General features: G+C 37.6%; 2 protein-coding genes across 2 annotated transcripts; one reads left to right on the top strand and one right to left on the bottom strand.

The window, feature by feature from the left end:
* Nucleotides 1–2,766: 2,766 nt before the first annotated feature.
* Nucleotides 2,767–9,219, top strand: ihha (Indian hedgehog signaling molecule a). The gene is made up of 3 exons (XM_073845864.1): nucleotides 2,767–3,883; nucleotides 5,546–5,807; nucleotides 7,694–9,219. Exons 1-3 carry the CDS (start codon nucleotides 3,584–3,586, stop codon nucleotides 8,374–8,376), a joined length of 1,245 nt encoding a protein of 414 aa, XP_073701965.1. The 5' UTR covers nucleotides 2,767–3,583; the 3' UTR covers nucleotides 8,377–9,219.
* A 131-nt stretch (nucleotides 9,220–9,350) lies between these two features.
* Nucleotides 9,351–20,686, bottom strand: slc23a3 (solute carrier family 23 member 3). Its single transcript, XM_073845863.1, has 12 exons — nucleotides 20,466–20,686; nucleotides 20,057–20,193; nucleotides 19,893–19,963; nucleotides 19,691–19,764; nucleotides 18,401–18,582; nucleotides 16,559–16,643; nucleotides 14,230–14,425; nucleotides 13,892–14,142; nucleotides 13,693–13,798; nucleotides 12,153–12,320; nucleotides 11,960–12,055; nucleotides 9,351–11,661 (listed from the first exon to the last, which is right to left on the bottom strand). Exons 1-12 carry the CDS (start codon nucleotides 20,601–20,603, stop codon nucleotides 11,399–11,401), a joined length of 1,767 nt encoding a protein of 588 aa, XP_073701964.1. The 5' UTR covers nucleotides 20,604–20,686; the 3' UTR covers nucleotides 9,351–11,398.
* Nucleotides 20,687–21,673: the final 987 nt, after the last annotated feature.

Here is a 21,673-nt window from a genome sequence, read left to right as displayed (position 1 = left end):
CAGACCCAGTTCACTCACCCCACTGACAGCAGATGAAAGGCTCCCTGGCTGGCATTATTTGAAAGGCACCCATCTCCCTCTGTTTTGGCCCGGGTGTCCTCTTATTTCACAGGCAAATTAATAACTCTGCTACATCAATGGACTCTCGCTAAAAGAGCCTGGGTTGGCGTCTGAACCACTGCCATCACCCGGTTGACGGGGAACAGCCGCTGCTGTGTTGCCTTTAAGGACGTGGGCTCTTTTCTTGAGGGCAGAAGGGATTTCTGACTGGATCTGACCACTTCTGAGGCATTGTCAACAGCCAAGTTCAATAGGCAGGCCTGCAAGGAGCCATGTCTTTATTTACGCCCATCAAAGGGAAGAGGACATGCTCAGTGGGATCCACACGCTCTGTAATTGTGTCTCTGTGATCTCCAGAGTCAAGATGCAAAAATTTGAAAACAAGCTCATCCGCTGCATTCCATTTATGCACGCTGGTATTGCTCAAACATACCTGCTTCCTATGAGGAGAAAGGTGAACTAGTGGAAGTCACCAGTCCGTTTAGCCGAGAGTTTGGCAAAAGTTCTTCCAGACTCCAGTGACTGTAACTCATGAAGTGCTTGTTTCATATTAAGAATAAATTTAGATTAATGATCCAGATAGAGGGCGGCACGGTGGCTAAGTGGGTAGCACTGTCGCCAAACAGCCTGGGACTCCCGGCAGAGAAATTAGGCCTTTCTGTGGGGAGTTTCTCGCTGTGTTCGCATTGGTTGACTCTTGATGCTCCAGTTTGCCCCTATCTAAAGAGATGTAGGTGAATTGGATAGCCAAAAATGCCAATAGGTAACACGTTGATGGACTGGTCATCCATCTGTGGCATTCCCTGTGATCCTACAGTTTGGAGAATGCATTGGTAGGTCTAGTTAAGGTAAAAATAAAAAATAAAAAAAACTTTTTAAAACTTTTAATATAAATAGCATTTAAAAGACTTTTAAACAACCAACAGGTAAGAAATAGAGAGAGATTTAATTATTTAATGACTGATTAGAGGAACAATGGGCTATGATGGTACGAATGAGAGATGAGTACAGTTTCACACTGACCTGTAGCAAATGGTCAAAGTGAGAGTGAGTTTGATTGAAAGAGTGACAGTGTTTTCCTCATCTGCTCAATTACTCTCTTTTACTCCTTGTTCCAAATGAGGACATGCCAACCCCCAAACCTAAAATACTTTGATATTTACAGACAAAAATAATAAAAAAATAAATCAACACCAAACACCATGTCTGTTAAATTTGCTTTTGAAATGGGCACAAAACCACTAGCCCCTTTCCGGCAAATATTTGCGGAGCTAATTTGGAAGACTTGGGTCTGTTTCCTTTCCCTCATTTAAAGAGAAAGTGAACAGAGTTCGAGTGTGGTGGATATATCTGTTCTTAAGGTGCTGACCGCTGGCTACCTCCACACAGTCATGACTTGTGTAAGTGGAGCGTCTTCTCTCAGTGCCGTAGAATAGAGCTGCTCCTGTGTAACAGTCTTCCAAGCTATACGGTACCAGCGTCTTTACCAGCTTCATCTTCAATTAGAACAGTGAACCCCTCATGCAGGTCCCACCACTGGCCTTTTACCTCAGTGCAGGCCTGCACACACTGGAGCTCTGTCTCTTAATATCTGATACAAATAAGATCCATTGAGCAACTGATGTGAATGGAACCAAGAGGCTGTAATATACAAAACATTTTTGTGAATTTTCACAATGCTTGTCTTGTCCATAAGCTATAATGTTTCCTCATGACAGCCAATGCAGATAATGATGCCCAAAATAACACAAATGAGAAATATTTTTTAAATCTACTAATCTGAGTTTTTTTTTAATGACCTGACACTTGACGGTCTATGGCAGGGATCACCAAATCCAGACCTCGAGATCCATTTTCCTGCAGAGTTTAGCTCTTACCCTAATCAAACACACCTGAGCATGCTAATCAAGGTCTTCAGGATCATTAGAGAATAACAGGTAGGTGAGTGTGATCAGGGTTGGAGCTAAACTCTGCAGCACATTGGACCTCCAGGGTAAGATTTGGGGAACCCTGGTCTAAGGGATCACACAACACCAAAATGGCTCCCTTCGTATTTGTTACACCACACTGGATTTGATCTGGCTGGACAAATGTGACCCTGGACCACAAAACCAGTGTATGGGTCAAAATTATCGATTTCATGCCAAATCATTAGGATATTAAGTAAAGATCATGTTCCATAAAGATATTTTGTAAGTTTCCTACTGTAAATATATCCAAACCTATTTTTTAATTAGTAATATGTATTGCTAAGAACTTAATTTGAACAACTTTAAAGGCAAATTCTCACTATTTTGACTTTTTTGCACCCTCAGATTGCATATTTTCAAATAGTTGTATTTCTGCCAAATATTGTCCTATCCTAACACACCATACATCAACAGAAAGCTTATTTAGATTATTTAGCTGTCATATATAAGATGATGTATAAATCCCAATTAAAAAATGGACCCTTTGGACTGGTTTTGTGCTCCAGGGTCACAAATAAGTGTTTTCAAATATATATATATATATATATATATATATATATATATATATATATACTAAAGCAAAGTTGCAAACAACGCCCAAATTCTTTTTTCCTGTTTTTAGACAGCAATTTTACTTTTCTATAATATTGCATAACGTTATAGATCAGGACAAAATAACCTTGATATTCACTCCTCTTTGACTCATAAGCAACGTCGTTACACCTGTCACCAAAAAGGAACGGTCTAAAAAAACGGATGTCTTCTGATCAATAAACGATCAATCATTCAAAGGAACGCGCCAGGGTCTAGTGTGTATCCTTAACCGTATCAATGTTACAAACAGGTAGGGGAGGGCAAGAGTCGCTCACGATTGTTTGAGGAGAGGCCAGGCTCGTTCTCTATTTGTGGATCTATGAATGGGAGAGTCTGAGTCCACAGTTCTTCCCCGAGACTTGTGTTTGCCCAGCCAGGCGCTGTGAAGCGTTAAAGGGAGCCGGTGGGTATACGACGCACCCAATGTGACCCATGGGGAGGAGTGGCAGGCAGGGATAGAGAGGGGCAAAAAACTGGCAGGGTGCGGTCTCAGTTCGCCGGCAACTCAGATCACTTGACGTGCGCCAAAGGACGTGCTCATTCAAAGACAGCAGCCGCGGAAGTCTCTCCGAGTCTGACAGCTCTCTCCCTGTGTGCGTCGGAGTCACCCTGTATATCTCTCTCTCCTAGAATCTGTTAGATAAATAAATGGACTTGCCTGCTCGCTCTCATTTCGGTGATTTTCTCGAGAGACCAGCGTTTCGCATTCTATGGGCACTGAACACTTGGTATCACTGGATCTTTTCTCCGGCGTCTCTCCATGACAGCCTCTGCGTAAAGCGACTTTTACGCACGGACGATGACGAGGATAAGGGTGATAAAGAAGTAGAGGTTTTGTCCTCCCCATCTTTTACCCCGTGGGGGGGGAATAAGGATCTTCCGGGGGGTAGTTTCTCATTGAACGGCGAGCTGTGCCACCGTACCACTCCGCGTCGGAGTGCCCGGCGGGTTGGGGTGGAATGCGTCTCCCCGTGGTGTTTGGGCTCCTCGTCGGCTGCGCCCTGATTTTCGCACCTGTTAACGAGGGCTGTGGGCCGGGGAGGGGACATGGGAAAAGGCGGCCTCCAAAGAAACTGACACCCCTTAATTACAAGCAGTTTAGTCCAAATGTAGCCGAAAAGACACTGGGAGCCAGTGGGAGACACGAGGGCAAGATCACCAGGACCTCGGAGCGCTTTAAAGAGCTCACACCGAACTACAACCCCGATATCATCTTCAAAGATGAGGAGAACACAGGTGCGGATCGACTCATGACGCAGGTGAGCGACACTTGGATAATGCAGCACGAATGAATTCAATTATCTGCCCATTAGAAACACACTCAATGGCTCTGATTCGATTGCGAGCACATTAGACCTGTTGCTCTGCGGTGTGCCCTTTGCTCAGTCCCACCGACGCGCTCTCATCGATCTTCACAGCTTTCAGAGGAATTGATTGCTGACAGCGGTTTGTCTCCTAAAATCGCTTAATAATAAAGCTCCGTCGATGACTTTCGGGTTCAGTAGAGAGTCTTGTGTTTTTAAAAGGCATAAGTTTGGGTTCTTGAGTTTGGCTGTGTTGTTCTTTGGAGATTTAAAGAAGTTATTGACGTTACGTTGCAAGCCCTTCGGATCATTGATTTCTGAACTCTTTCAAGCAAAAAGCAAATTGTTTACTAAATGACTAGAGAATATTAAGTTGTTCTGATTTTTCTCTGTGGAACTTACAGGTTTCTCATTCAAGGAAAATCTAAGACCTGTCAAATACTTTTAAATATGCTCATGTTTTCATGTTTTCATAACTCGCTTTTACGCAGTGGATCTAAATAACAGTGCTTATTTTGTTTTCTAAACCATATATCTTTTAATGTAGGCCTAGTGCGTTACCAACAAAAATAAATCATCTAAAACAACTTATAATTTTCAACGTCAAGAATCCAAACGTTTATGTTAACTCTAAAACTAACGTTTTGACTTATTAGTCATAAACGGAAATGGCTTCAAAATAAGTCAACTTTCCATTTAATGTGTGGTTTATTTAAACAATATATAAATAAATCATAAATGACTCATGAACCTGAACTTATGACTCTGACTTCCGTTCCAAATAATGAAACCGATATTGCCTGAAATTGTGGTTTGTTACAGTATATTTGCGCATTGGCAATGAACCCTTGTTTCCATGCCGAAATATGAATTTGCTGTTAAAAGCAAATTTGTCTTGTGTATTTCTAAATGGTGGTGAATGTGGTTAGGTTAAATGAGTAAAAGTGAATCACTCTACATTCTGGACACATTTTGTACCTTTTGGTCATTGAAAAAATACCTGTGGGATGGTAAAAATAAGTCAGTATATATTTGTGGGTTCAAGCGTCGCTCAGTTCTCCTCATGATTCAATAATTTGTCATTATGTAATGTTTTACATGGGCGCTTTTGAAAACAAACTCTAAAGGCATTAAAGAGAGGTGCCTGGGTTAAAAACAAAAACTACGACATATTGGCATGTTAATGTGGAAAAACTGGGATTATAAAACTATTTTAATTAGTAAGTATAGGAATAAGTGATAATTTATTTAGGAAAGCAAACTAGGCTAATTGTTGGAATGTGTACAGTGGAAGACGCAAAACAAGGTAAACAAAGAGAAGTTAAATACTAATTTCTAAAACGTCACTCTGGACTCCTTAAAATACCATTTGCAGATCTCCAGATAATGTGTTTTTATTTTATACCACAACAACAGAATTCAGTGTCACTTGTATGAATTCTGTCTTATGTCTTGCCCTGTGATGTAAGTTTTTGTGTGTGTATGTGTGTCTGTTTTGCCCTTTGGAGTTATAACTTGTCTTGTTTGCGTATTTCTTGCAAAATTCCAGTAAATGCAGGCCATCATCTTCCACGTGTGTAACCCAGGTCTAAACATCTTTCCTTGTTGCGTTCACAGCGCTGTAAAGATAAGCTGAACTCCCTGGCTATCTCTGTGATGAACATGTGGCCCGGGGTGAAGCTCAGGGTGACCGAGGGTTGGGATGAAGACGGCAATCACTTTGAAGATTCGCTGCATTACGAAGGAAGAGCTGTCGATATCACCACCTCTGATCGAGACCGCAATAAATATGGCATGTTGGCACGTCTAGCGGTGGAGGCCGGATTCGACTGGGTCTACTATGAGTCCAAATCTTACATCCACTGCAGCGTCAAGTCAGGTAGGTCTAAGACTACATACATTCTTAAAAAGAAAGGCTCCAAATGGGTGTTTTTGTAGTTTTTGGTTCCTTAGAGAACCTTTCAGTGAACAGTTCTTAAAAGAATCATTTTGAAGAACATCTAAAGAACTGTTTCCCACTATTAAGAACCTTTTCTGCATTTGAAAGGTTCCATTTTATTAGTGCTTTCCATCCAAATGGCTAAAATTGGAATTTTATGTGGATGTATGAGTGTTGGTAAAAAGTGTCCAGTGCAATCTCTGATGTTTAAAGAGACTTCAGACTTAAAGGTTCACATGCGTTCAGTGTGCAGTTAAATCAGGTGTGTCCTATTGTGGTGAAGATGGTCATTTCTCATTAACTTGGGTGAGATAAGTGCTAGACCTGGGATGAAGGTAACAACAGGTAACAGACCACATCATTAAACCTTAAACACCTGCCTCTACCTGAGTCACCAGAGACCAAATTATTGGCCAGACAAGCAGGAAAGTAAAAGTGCACCCATTTAGTGTTTTACTGCCTCTCTAACAGTCTTCTTGACCTGCATTTGAATTTTCTTGGATGCTAAAAATTACCAATTACCGACGTTTGCATTCTCATTGAAGATGGTTTGAAATAATTTCATTTAACACATATCCTACATTTTTTTTTAAACTCTGCCAACAAAACTACTTGTACTTATTTCTGCAAATGTGACCCTGGACCACAAAACCAGTCATACGTAATGCCAAAAATACATTGTAGATTCCAGATTTTCAAATAATAATAAAAAAAATTGACCCTTATGACTGGTTTTGTACTCCAGGGTTACAAATGTTTTGGATAATTTGTTTATCTTATCACCTAGCTACCAATAAAACTCTGTGACTTGTTAACTTACTTTACTTCAATCAGTTCCTCGGAATTCACCAGATCTTCCTGCAAAGGCAGTGCAGATCTGTAGATCTAGAATGGGTCTGACTACTAGAATTGTAGAGTATTTCGCCACTTCTAGAGAGGAATGAGACCGTGTGTGGACATATTTGAGGCCCTTTTGTTATCTTTCTGATAGAGCATGCAAACACAAGCAAGACCTGTTGTCTACTTCTGCTTTATCAAAGTCCTCCATAGGTGTGTTCTTCAGCTAGCTTCTTTAGGCACCTAGTTCGATATAAAAATAAGAAAGATACAGTTTACCAGAGAAGAAAACTCAAACATAAACAAAACTTAAATTTAGAGTTGAGTTTTTACGCTCATGCACTGCACACACATACATATAGACATGCATATCTATGTGTGTATAAAAGAGAGAGAGAATGTGCCTTAAGAAGTAGGTCTGGCTGCTAAAGTGCCGTGAGATGATTAACCAACTCCTTTGTTTTCCAGACGGCAACTCTGTTGTCCCCTTTTCTCAGATCTCTTATCTCAGCCTGTCTTATCACCTGGCCTTGGTACTTACCTTTCCCAAATATTTGTGTAGGACTCAACGGAGACTTGAGACTTATTCCGGTTTTTGTAGCGCATACGTCGCTCCAAACCCGTCACTTGTACTCTATAGGGAGCCGAGATTAAATCAAGTGGTTATTTATTAGCTTTTATTGCATTTTTACCTGCTGACTGGAGTCGTGCGAAAAAACGAATTAGCTTGAAGGATGGCGCTTAAAATGTTTGCCTGTACACGCCAGGTGATTTTGCCACCGCGACTTTCAGTTTGATTGGATTTTTATGGGTGTTTATGGGTGTTTGTGCTTGGGTGTGTGTGTTTTAAAGATTGAAGATTAATCTTGAGAAGCCATTTGAACCTTTCAAGCTTAAGCTTTAATAAACACACAACCTTTGGAATTGTTTTAGGCTACTGTTCACATCATAGTTCATTTGTCATCATATTCTCTCTGTTTCTTTTTCAGAGCACTCTGTGGCTGCGAAAACCGGTGGTTGTTTTCCCGCGTCGGCTCTTGTCACCGTTGAGGATGGAAGCGTGAAGACTATGGACAGCTTACAGCCTGGAGACAAAGTACTCGCTTCGTCGGAGAGCGACGGAAGTGGGCCGCTCATCTACAGCGAAGTCCTCGTCTTCCTCGACCGTGATCCTTCCGCAAAAAAGCAGTTCTATGTCTTCGAGACAGACTCGGGTGCTAAACTGAGCTTGACGGCGGCCCATCTTTTGTTTGTGTCTGAAGGAAACTGCTCAGGGCCTGTGGCGAGTGCAGAGCTGAAGTCTGTATTTGCTAGCGATGTGCTGCCAGGTCAGTGTGTGGTGTCCACACGAGGAGCAGGACAGCAGCAGGGACATCTGTCCCGGGTCACTAGGATCCAAATACAGGAGGACAAAGGGGTTTTTGCGCCGCTCACTCGCCACGGCACGGTGGTGGTCAATGGGGTCGTTTCCTCCTGCTACGCGGCCGTGGACCAGCAGTGGCTGGCTCACTGGGCTTTCGGCCCACTCAGGGTACTTTATAGCTGGGGAGGGACAGTTGGACATCAGGCTGTGGGGATACACTGGTATTCCTCACTCCTGCACTGGGTTGGGACTCACGTGCTAGATCCAACGCACTTCCATCCCTGGAGCATGAAGGACAATGACAGATGAAATCGAGGTTTTGCAAGGATCTAAGAGAAGACGAAGTATGAAAAGTCCTGAATCGTTTATGACCCTGAATAGACTAGCAAGGATGCTATTCTGTGGGTCGAGCCTTATTTGAGGACATTGGACATGATTAAATTCTTCTGAACCCATATTTAACACTTTCAGATGGGTTTTCTTTACTGCCTACACTGGAACATTATCACAAGTATATCAAGACGCACACACTTCCGTTCGGATATCTCTTATTCAGTCTTTTTCCTCTTATACACACACACATACACGTTGACTAAACATATCGTTATAGCTGTAGGGATGAATTTGCTTTAAACTCAGGTATGCCGTGACTCAAGCAGACCAACGTGGCCTGATAAGGTTCGAGTCGGAGGAGGAAGTTCTGTTAGAAAAGAAATGAGAGTACACACAAACACACCCATAGAAACGTACTTTACAACTGGGTTAAGGCCTTTGAAACATCACAGAGCGGTTCATAATAGCATTCGTATGGTCAGTTACATGTTTCTCACTGTAAACGTAATCAAGTATTTAATGGTCACATTGTACACTGTATTTCTCCATCTAGCATACATAAGGGTGTCGAGTACTTTTATGAAGGCTTCATTCGAACAAGTTAAGAGTTTACTCTGTGCAATGTGTAGCAATGTTTATGCCAGTTTATGTAGTCCTTGTGTGTGCTTTATGCAGTAATACTCAGTTTCCCATACAACTTACTGTATTTATCTGTTTTGTGGCATTATTTACATTTTACTTAAAGATGTCAGAAATTATATAATATTTGTAAAACTATTTAAAGATCTATTTTTCAGAATTAAAAATTATGGAAATATCTGCCTTTGTCTTTCTTTAGCCTATTGACTAAATTTCTCTCTGTGCTTAGACACTTTTTCAGTGGTGTTGGTTCCAGAAGTATTTTTCCATTCATTTTTTCAGTAGGGATTTAAAAGAAAACTATGAGGTGAATCACAAACTTTATTCGAAGCACAAAAGGTATTTGAAAATTGGACGTAAGGACAAAGGTACAAGACTATGTACTGGATTCAGAAAAAGAAAGAACTACAATCCCACGAAGCATTGCGAATTAATTAAAATCATTAGTAAAATGAAAAATGGCTTTTAAATGGCTATGAAAATAATATATTTTAAATTTATTTAAATGTTAATATGGATATAAATAAGTATTTTGAGAGTACATAGACCGACTTGATTGTTTTTTGCAGTGATTCATGTGGTGGAAGTTTTCTGCAAGCTCTTTTGCTGTAATTTGTGCATTTGCTCTCTCATTGGTGGACATGTCTGCATGGTATCATGGGTAATGTAGTTTTTCCACTATAAATGCTAAAAAAACGCATATAACAACCATTTAAGAAGCTCGAAGATAGAGGTTGACCGATATCTGTTTTTCAGGGCTGATGCCGATACCGATTATTACAGATCAAGTAGACAGATAAACAAGATTTTAAAAAAGATAATTAGCAGTCAACATTTGAAGTGGATCAAAAAAGTTAATCAAGGTTGTCCTAAGACAAGGACAGGTATTCTTTTTGGTTTTAGGACAAATTTGATGAAAGGTTTTGATCCACTTCAAATGCTGACTACTGTATATGTCTGGTGTTAATTAAATAAAAATTTATAACAAGGTCTCTGACAAAAACTTCTTCTAATTATTTTATCGGCAAATCAGTTTTGTAATGACCGATAACCATAAAAATGCTTAATATCAGTGTTGATAATCGGCCAGGCCAATAATCAGCTGACCCCTACTCAGAGCTCATAACAGGTCTTCTTTAAAGGGTTAGTTCACCCAAAAATTACAATTGGCCCATGATTTACTCACCCTCAAGGCATCCTAGGTGTATATGACTTTCTTCTTTCAGATGAATCCAGTTGGAGTTCTATTAAAAAAAATGTCCTGGCTCTTCCAAGCTTTATAACAGCGGTGGTGGGTGTTTTCATTCAACAGTCCAAAAGAAGTCCCAGAAAGTGCATTTATCCATAATAAAAAGTGGCTCACATGGCTCTGGGGGGTGAATAAAGGCCTCTTGTAGCATATCAATGCATTTTTGTATGAAAAATATCCATATTTAAACCATTATAAAAACTCAAGCCCTCCCAGTGTAGCGCAGGAGACAGTAAGAAATTACAAACTTGGAAGCACAGAGGAGATAACAAAACAAAACGCCGGTCATGAATTAGAAGTACAAAACCAGTATTTTTAAAGAATAAAATGTCTGAGGATTTCAATATAAGCCAAGAGGAGACTGGTTTTCCTTTGCTAAAGTAAGGAAACTTTGCTTCCTTTGCGTGATGCATACTCCCTATGTCATCCGCCCAGAATGGAATAACGTTTTAAATATAGATATTTTTCTTACAAAAATGCATTGATTCACTACAGGAGGCCTTCATTCACCCCCTGAGCTGTGTGAGGCACTTTTTATTATGGATGGATGTGCTTTTTTGGACTATTGAACAGAAACACCCACACACTGCCATTATAAAGCTTGGACATTTTTTATTAAAACTCTGATTGTTTTTGTCCGGAAGAATAAAGTCATATACACCTAGGACGGCTTGAGGGTCTAATTTACATTTTTGGATGAACTAGTCTTTTAAAGGTCTTTTTAAGTTATTTTAAGAATCAATTCCTCTATAGAGAAAATGAATGCTGAATTCACTTCCGGAACCCGACTGTTGCACTCTATCCAGTGAGTTCTCTACCAGAGGACTGGGACCCACAAGGGGGCCTCAAATGCATATATTACTATTAATAATTATTATTAATAGTAATATTATTAACAAACTAAAACAATCTAACTTAAGTTGACCTAATAAATAGCTTTGTTCAAATTAAAATTATAGCAATTAATGGTGGACCCTTAAGTCAAAAAGGTTGAGAACCACTGCATTAATACAAAACTGTACCACTTATAAACATAATACAATTTATAAAAACCTTACTAAAAGTTAAATACAAAAACCTAAAATAAACTATAGACTGTATCCCAAAAATTCAGCCACTGCTAACACCAGCACCCTTGTCAGGTAATAAACTAGACATCTCTGGTTCTGTCACTACCACCTCTTCAACAGGTGGGCTTCTGCAGGCACAGAACGGGACGGTTCTCAAGCCGCTCAGGTCCAGCACTTTCATCACAGGTGGAGGAGGGTCATACACTGTGTCTGGACTACGGCTGTATCCCTGCTGCTCATCGGCGAGAGACAGAATCTTCTTTGTGCCTTCATGTCGCACAAGACCCCTTTCAGGCAAAGTCCCTAATAGCCAAAAATCACAGACATTCATTCAGAGCTTTATTTTCGGATGAAAATATGAAGCTGTACAACTTTCATCATTTAAAAAAAATAGAAATGTTTCTTGAACAGCAAATCAGCATATTAGAATGATTTCTGAAGGATCATGTGACACTGAAGACTGGAGTAATGATGCTGGAAATTCAGCTTTGAATCACAGGAATAATTAAATGTTAAAATACATTAAAATAGAAAACTTATAGAATTTTAATTTTGCAGCCTTGGTGGTGAGCAGTATTCACTGTATTCTGTCTTGTTTTACCTGAAACAGTGTGCTCTAGAAGAAAAGCCAAAACCCCCACAAAGAAAACAGGTAAGGTTACAAGAGACTGGAGAAAAACATCCACACTGGGTACACCTGAACACAAGAAGATGAAAATTCATTCAGTGAAGTAAACTCATGTCCAAATGATGTACATAATGTTCTGTAATGAAGCGGTTGCATTATGCCATACCTGTTTGTATAAAACTAGAATGAAGTCTGAACCAGCGTGGCAGAGCTAATGACATGAACACTGTGAAGCCGATGTTAAAAATGTTGCGTCCTGAGTCAACATCTGCATGTTGGAAATAAGTTATGCCCGTTGCAACGGCAAGTGTGTAGGTCACGGCGAGCACAGCACCTGAGAGAACAAGAGCACACACAAACATTTCATTTATGACTATAACAGCATAGTCTTAACAAGCTCATTTGGATGAAACCATAACTACAGATTGACCTGATAAAACTTAAATGTTCACACTCATGTGTGGATTTGTGTATACAGTCAAGAAAGAAGAGATATAGAGGTATGAGTTACTTAGATGGAAAGTACACTACCGGTCAAAATTTAGAGAAAAAAAGTTTCTTATTGTCACCAAGGCTGCATTTATTTAATTAAAAATACAGTAAAAACTGTAAAACTGTGAAATATTACTATAATTTAAAGTAAAGGTTTTCTATTTGAATATATTTTAAATTGTAATTTATTCCTGTGATGCAAAGCTGAATTTTTAGCACTATTACTATTATGGATACTCAATTATTAATACTGTTTTTTCTGCCTTTTTTTTTGTTTTTTTTTGTTTTTGTTTTTTACAATTTTTGATGAACAGATGATCCAAAAGACCAGCATTTATTTGAAATCGAAATGTATTATTATTTACTATTGTTATTATAATTTTTTTTGAACCCAAACTTTTGACCACAAAACCACAAAAATATTCAGCAGTGCAACTGTTTTCAACATTGATAATAATAATAAATGTTTCTTATGCAGCAAATCAGCATATTAGAATGATTTATGACCATGGACCACAAAACCAGGGTCAATTATGACAAAGGGTCAATTATTTTTAAATCTAAAAGCTGAATGAATAAGCTTTCCGTTGATAGGTGGTTTGTTAGGATAGGACAATATTTGGAGATACTAGTGTTGAAAATCTCTAATCGGCGGGTGCACCAAAATCTAAATATTGAGAAAATCGCATTTAAAGTTGTCCAAATGAAGTTCTTAGCAATGCATATTACTAATCAAAAATTACGTTTTGATATATTTAAAGTAAGAAATTTACTAAATATCTTCATGGAACATGATATTTACTTAATATCCTAATGATTTTTGGCATAAAAGAAAAATCAATAATTTTGACCCATACATTGGCTATTGCTACAAATACACCCATGCTACTTATGTTTTGTGGTCCAGGGTCACATTTCTGAAGGATCATGTGACACTGAAAACTGGAGTAATGATGCTGAAGATTCAGCTCTGATCACAAGAATAAATTACATTTCAAAATATATTAAAATAGAAAAGAAAACTTACAATTTGTAATAATATTTCACAACAATATTGATTTTACTGTATTTTTTTTATTAAATACATGCAAGCTTGGTAAGCCCAACAGACTTCTTTCATTAAAACAATCTTAATTGTTTCAAACTTTTGACCAGTAGTGTATCATAAAATGAATAGGGAAAAGTAAAGCGTAAAAATATAAAATGATAATCACCATGGATGGCCAGAGGGACTGAGCAGAGCATCTGAGCTAATTGAGGAGACACACCCAGAATTAACAAGAACACCCCAGCGAGCTGCACTGTGCTCCGGGACCCAGACTGAGAGGCAGAGAGAAACATCATAAAGAGATGTTACAATAAACATAAAAAAAGTTACAATGCTGCTCTGAAAGCATCAATGCAGTCTCTTACCTGGCTGAGCCCAATAACACATGTGTTCGGCACACTGCTGCACAGTCCTACTGGTGCCCCCATCAGGCCAGACAGCACACTTCCCAGTCCATCCACACACAGGCCCCTGTTACAGGCATGTGCTGGGGGCACAGGAGCCTTCAGGAGCCGAGCTGCCACCACGTACACAGCCAGAGAGCTAATGCTGGCAGACAGGCCTGCTGCCACTCCTGCTGCAATGCTTCTTCCAGACAGCAGGGGGAGTGCTGAGGCTGAAAGTACACAAGAAACATAAAGCTCAACAAAAACATCTAAGGAAAAAGTTATATTTTGAACAGAAAACAGATCTTTCAGATTACCGGGAAGAGGGAAGTCCAGCCAGGGTATAGAGTCATTAGAAAAGACAAAGTCAGATGAGTTTGGATTGTTCCTGGACTGAATGAAGGTGGTATTTCTTTTTGTTGAGAGCATCTGGGTGACAGAAGTAAGGTGGACATCTCCCCAGTGCACAAGTACAGCACAAACACCCCACGTTACCATCAAAGATAGAAGTACCTACACAGGACGGGCACAAAGAGCAGGAACAATAAATCTGTTATTCAGTGTGGACCTAAAAAGGACCTTACATACAGTCACCCAAAAGTATTTGAGCCCATTATTACATAAATGTCATTATACAAAAAGACCAGATGGTGAAAAGTAATTGGAAAAGGTCATTTTAAAAAAAGGTCATGTATTAGCAGATGCCACATTTGCCTCATTTTAAAACTGCAATATATGTTTGGGATTAAAAAAAAAAGTGATAAAGACAGTAAAATAGTGAAATATTATAACAATTTAAAATAACTGTTTTCCATTCTAATATATTTCCCTGATATGGCCACAAAATGATACAGTCTTCAGTGTCACATGATCCTTCAGAAATCATTCTTATATGCTTATTATTAATCTTGAAAACAGTTGTGAAAACATTACAAATGTCTTTACCATCAAATTGATTTTGATCAATTTAATGCATCCTTGTTGAATTAAATGATTAATTTCCTTAAAAAAACAACAACATTTGAACAATAATTTTACACTACCAGTCAAAAGTTTTAGGGTTTTTAATGTTTTTAAAGAATTGTCTTCTGTTTACCAAGCCTGCATTTAATCCAAAATACAGCAAAAGTAGAATTACTGTGAAATATTTTTACTATTTAAAGTAACTGCTTTTTTTATTTGAATAAAATTTTCTTTATTCCAGTGATTAAAGCTAAATTTTCAGCTTCATTACTCCAGTCTTTAGTGTCAGAAATCATTCGAATATGCTGATTTGCTCTTTAAAAAACATTATTATTGTTATTATTATCGATATTTAAAACAGTTTCAGAAAAAATGCTGTTTTTCTGAACTTCTACTCAGCTGTTTTCAACATAATAATAATAATAAATGTTTTTGAGCAGCAAATCAGAATATTAGAATGATTTCTGAAGGATCATGTGACTGGAGTACTGATGCTTAAAATTCAGTTTTGAAATCACATGAATAGATTACATTTAAAAAAATATTCAAATAGAAAACAGTTATTTTAAATAGTAAAAATATTTCAAAGTTTAACCGTTTCTGCTGTATTTTGGATCAAATAAATGCAGGCTTGGTGAGCAGAAGAAACTTTAAAAACATTAAAAATCTTTTGACTGGTAGTGTATTCCAGCCTTAAAAAAAAAGAAAACAAGCATTGTTCTTGGTTAATGTTCATTTTTACATATACTGATACATTTTAACATTTATATTTATACATTAACTTTAATAAATGCTTTTAAATAGTAATAAAATTGTAAAATGCAATTCATACATGTTAAGCTGCACACAAACGCCCTCACACAGACTTAGATGGATGAGAATAATAACTAGACAGTCAGGCACTGTCTAGTTTCACACAGCAGAGAAAAACCAATAAGGATTTCCCAAAAGCGAGATTCCAATGCGAGCTTACGATCACTCATAAAAAGCTTTAAACTGTTTCCCATAACCTTTGACAACATGCAACCTCATATTAAATTAAGAACATTTTAGCCAAAGATCACTGTAACACAAGGCACATCTTCGTTGGGAAACTTTGCCAAGATCAATGATATAATCTTCTTACAGACAAAACACTGATCTAATGTACTGCAGGTTAAAAGCTGTAAAAGAGCTCGACTACCAGTGCAACACAGGAAATCCCATAAATCATGACTGAAGGTGTCTGTGTTAGACTAGTTTTGGAAGTAAAAGTAAACTTTTTTTTTTTGTGGAAAGTCACACAACTTTAAAAAGTGAAGAAACGCTTGCAGAAATGGCATTCAAAATCAATCTAATGACTGGAATAGACTATTCACAACTTTTCCAGTCTGGACGAATGAAAATTAATTTGACAGACTTCACAGAAAATCGTGTAGTTTATGATAGGTACAGACTTTTTTAGCTTTACACTTTTTTACAATTCCATCCAGTCAGAGGAGATCAAAGCTGATTCAAGCATCTTATTTCAAATTCTCTCCTAGCAAGGAGGCACATGTTTCTGTGCAAGTGAGAGCCCAGTTTCACTCTATAAACATTTAGAAAGAAAGACAGCAAGTGTATCATGCCTAGTGTTTTAAAATCAGTTCAGTTTTATAGTGTACTCCAGCCTTAATTTAAACAAAATCCCTTAATGTGACTCACAGAGAGTTTCCTGCAGATGGAGAACACAGACAGACGTAAAAAGGAGGGCAGATGCTGAGACAGGACCACCAGAAGAACAATGGCCCTGCAAAAAAATAAAAAGAAAGAAATTTGTATTTAGTGCTATTTGTTTAAAAGTCAAGCCAAAATGATTCATACCCCTGGCAAATTCTGACTTAAAGTTACTTTTATTCAACCAGCAAGGTTTTTTTTGACCAGAAATGACACAGGCTTCTCCCAAAAGATAATAAGACGATGTACAAGAGGCATCATTGCGGAAAAAAATATTTCTCAGCTTTTATTTACAAAAAGTGACATGTCCAAAATTATTCATACCCTTTGCAAACTGTTACAGTCTATGGGAAAATCCAAAGTTCTATACCATTCCAAATAGTCCAAGCTGTTCTAAAGCATCCTAATTAGCCTGATTCATTGGGAACAGCTGTTTTTAATCAACTCAACAGGTGAAAAACACAAGCTCTCTGCTGTTGGTTTGTGGACAGTCATGGCTAAGACAAAGGAGCTCACTGAGGACCTGCGGCTGCGCATTGTGGGAAGGGCTATAAGACCATATCTAAATGTTTTGAAGTTCCAGTGGCTACAGTGCAAAGTATTATAAAAAAAAAAACAAGACGTTCCGCACTTTGAAAAATCTCAGAGGACGTGGTCGGAAGCCAAAAGTGACACCTGTGCTGGCCAGGAGGATAGTGAGAGAGGTAAAAAGGTATCCAAGGATCACCACCAAGGCCATCCTGATGAATCTGGGCTCTGCTGGTGGCAACATCTCAAGGCAGACAGTCCAACGGACACTGCACACCGCTGGGTTCCACAGACACAGACCAAGGAGGACACCACTTCTCCAGATAAGGCACACAAAAGCCTGCTTGGCTTTTGCAAATGCTCATCTGGACAAAGAAGAAGACTTCTGGTCTTCTGTTTTATGGTCAGATGAAACGAAAATTGAATTGTTTTTGCCACAATGATGTAGCCTTCATTTGCCGTAAAAAAGGAGAAGCCTTCAACCCTAAGAACACCATCCATACTGTCAAACATGGTGGTGGGAACCTAATCACAGTAAACAGCACCATGAAAAAGGAGCAATACATCAAAATTCTCAACAACAACATCAGGCAGTCTGCAGAGAAACTCGGTCTTGGGCACCAGTGGACATTTCAGCACAACAATGACCCAAAACACACAGCAAAAGTGGTGAAGAAATGGTTAGCAGACAAAAACATTAACGTTTTGCAGTGGCCCAGCCAGAGTCCTGACTTAAATCCAATTGAGAATCTGTGGAGGGAGCTAAAGATCAGGGTGATGGCAAGGAGACCCTCCAACCTGAAAGAGTTGGAGCTCATGGCTAAAGATGAATGGGCAAAAATACCAGTGGAGACATGCAAAAAGCTGGTCAGCAATTATAGGAAGCGGTTGATTGCTGTAATAGCCAATAAAGGCTTTTCTATTGATTATTCAGAAGGGTATGAATAATTTTGGACATGCCACTTTTTGTTCAAATGTAAATAAAAGATGAGTAATAATTTTTTTTCATAATGATACCTCTTGTACATTGTCTTATTATCTTCTGAGAGATGTCTGTGTCGTTTCTAATAAAAAAAAAACTTGCTGGTTGAATAAAAGTAACTTTAAGTCAGAATTTGCCAGGGGTATGAATAATTTCGGGCTTGACTGTAGTTGACAACTTAGTGCAAAATAAACACTTTTTCTGTGTTTCTATATTCTTCAATTGCTCAATAAAAATATTAGAAATTACTAATGTTATAAACTGCTATTTTGTCCTGGAGAGTACACAATATGGAAGACTTCAAGAAAGTGTGTCCTTACAGTGCGGCCATGCCCCAGTGGTCTGAACAAAACAGTGCTGCCTCTCTGTAGATGGAAAAACCCAGAATGCAGAGAAGAGGAGCCAGAACTAATGGTCCACAACGTCCCAGTGCAAAGCCACCCAGACCAGTCAAACCCACAGCAAGCTGCACTATACCTGCAACCACAGCCATGCCTCTCAACTGCACACACACACAAAATATATTCCAATTATAATAAGTATAATAAAACTTTGAAACAGGCACTGACTTACAAAGAAATCAAGATGATACTTATTAACTATTAATATAATATATAAATATTAAATATATATTTAATATATTTTTAAAATGTAATTTATTCCTGTGATCAAAGCTGAATTTTCAGCATCATTTCTCAGTCTTCAGTGTCACATGATCCTTCAGAAGTTCTAATATGGTGCTCAATAAATATTTTTATTAATTTTAGTATCATTTATATATAATTATAGTTTCTGACAATATTTTGAATTAAATTTTATTTTTTTATTTATTTTTTTTACTTTAATTTTAGTTAAAGTTTTAATCATTTTGATGTGTTTTGTCATTTTTATTATTTCTTTTGTCTATGTTAATTTGTTTATTAGTTTAGTTTATTTAGCTTGAGTTATTTTATGTCTTCAGTAAAAAAATTAGAAATTTTACCTTGGCAACAAGCTGAAAAAATCGAATGATTTTATTTTAGTTAACATGTATTTTATTTCAAGTAACACATTTTTAGTTACTTTTAAAAACCTGAAATACAAAAATACATATATAAATAAATATTTTATTTCAGGTAACATTTATTTTATTTCAAGTAACAGAAATGTTTTAAATGGTTTTAGTTATCTATAAAAACTTTAGATAGATAGATAGATAGATAGATAGATAGATAGATAGATAGATAGATAGATAGATAGATAGATAGATAGATAGATAGATAGATAGATAGATAGATAGATAGATAGATAGATAGATAGATAGATAGATAATTTAAGTAACAGAAATGTTTTAAATGGTTTTATTTATATATAGTAACTTTGGTAAATAAATAAATAAATATTTTACTCCAGTTAATATTTATTTTATTTCAAGTTACAGAAATGTTTTAAAAGGTTTTAGTTATCTGCAAAAACTCAGATAATCAAAAAAATAAAAATAAATAAAAAAATAAATAAATAGGCCATGCTTTTTTGGCATGGGATCTGATGTTACTATGCGCTACTGTAGAACAATGTGACAATGGAGGGTGGTCTGAATGTTCAGCACCACGGACAGCACTGTGCTCTACCTCTCTTATTGGGTGTGCTGGGGCCACAGGCTCCTCTGGTTCAGTGCACTGCCCCCTGCAGGCCACAGCAGTCCCTAACACACAATACAACCAGCACAAATCACTTTTTTTTCTGCAAATGGTTTCATTGGGTTTATTAGTATGTTCAGTTGGGTAGAATATTAGATTGTCTTTGGCTTCATTTTAATTTTGCTATTCTCACGTGTCTGAGCAGAAAGCAGGGCCAGGGCAGGGATCAGAAAGTCCAAAGATGGAGCCAGGATCAATGGCAAACTAAACAGAGGAAACATTGGACTTAACCCTATAGATGCTTTAGTACAGCTATATCATCTTACACAGAAAGCAACAGGCTAAATGTAATCTTACCGTGATCCAATCCAGCTCTGCAGTAGTGTAGATATACCTGAGTAAAAAAGCACGTAGGCCACTATTCTGTCTTTGTCTGCTTCCTGAATGAGTGTATCCACAACCAACGCACACAGAGAAGACAGTACCAACACATGCTGCATTGAGAGTGAGACAAAGGACAAAACAGACTTTACATTTTTGTTGTGTTCAATGTTAGCTCTTGAGAACTACATTTATGTAGTTCATTAGGTAAGATTTCAGCATTTGTTAAATATGAAAGTATATTCTTAAATTACGAAACAAAAAAAATAGGTTTTAACATCAATAAAGATGTGAGTTAAAGTGCGTGCTTTTATTGTACTCTACTATGTATACCACTTTATTAACTTGCAAAAGAGATACGAAATATAAATAAATAAATACTTACTTGGAGTGCAAGAGCAATATTCAGCAACAATGAAGGACTGCAGTTTACATCTAGGATCTCTATTCTTCCAGGCCTTTCTGGGTCCAAAGGTTTCTCTTTAAATGTAGACAGTTTCTTACATCTATTAGTCTTCACCATTGTTTTCACTCTTTTCTTTCCTTCCTCTTCTTTGTCTTTCCTTAAAATACTATTTGGGCTGTCACTCTGTTTACAGTGTTAGCTAAATTCCTCTAGCTAAACTCTAAACTCTACTCCCCATTTTATGACCTTTGACACAGTTATGCAACATGCCGTTTTTCATCAGCATTACTCCTTTTAATCATTATCTTCCTACTGACTTAAAATAACAATGGATTATTGCAACAGCTTTGCTTGGGAAGCTGATAGGACGTGGAGAAATCTGGGATTTTGCTTGCCACTGTAAGCACTGTAAGTTTAGTGTTAAACTAAAAAATACAGTAATTGCAGCTATTAAATTAAATAAAATTCCACTTAAGTGTACTTACAAAGAGTAAAAAGTGCACTTTAATAATATCAAATTAAAGATTAAGCAAATTAAAAGTTTGAGCAAAGCATGCTAACTGTTCTGTCATTGGCTGCACATATGAGCACAGAACACTATTTAGAGTCCCGGCCTTAGAGGAGACAAGAGAGCAATGGATTTATTGATTTATTAACTGTATATTACACTGCTGCCACACAGATCTAATCTAAACATGCCATTTCTTTCCCAGCTGTTTACCTTCACAGCCATAACTAACTGTCTTTGTTACTCCTGTGTTTTTAAAATAAACTTGTGTGTATTTGACAGTTTAAGTGCAATAAGACATGAAAGAGAACTTAGTTTAGTACTCACATGCCGTGTGACAGCCATTTTCTTTGTGCATGCTTCAGATAAGTGGGCTCAGAAAACCCTATATCAGAAGTTTAAACTGATGTGGCTTTGAAAGAGACATATGGAAGCCCATTTCCGCCACGTAAGAAAATAATCATGCCTTAAATCAAAATTATGACATAAGTCATAATTACAAGACAAAAAGTCAAAATTATGACTTACCCCACCCAACTGAAATAAAATTGCACTCACTGATCTTTTTAATATATATTAGTGCTTTTGTTTTGTCTCAATATGCACACCTGTAATGTTTTTGTTCGGTAATGTTTTTCTAAGCATATTTATAAAAATTACTTATATGTCCTAATTAAAC

This window comes from Garra rufa, chromosome 8, assembly GCF_049309525.1.
Source record: "Garra rufa chromosome 8, GarRuf1.0, whole genome shotgun sequence".
NCBI lineage: Eukaryota > Metazoa > Chordata > Actinopteri > Cypriniformes > Cyprinidae > Garra > Garra rufa.
The sequence above is the reverse complement of the archived record's forward strand: the minus strand, read 5'-3'. Positions and strand labels throughout refer to the sequence as shown.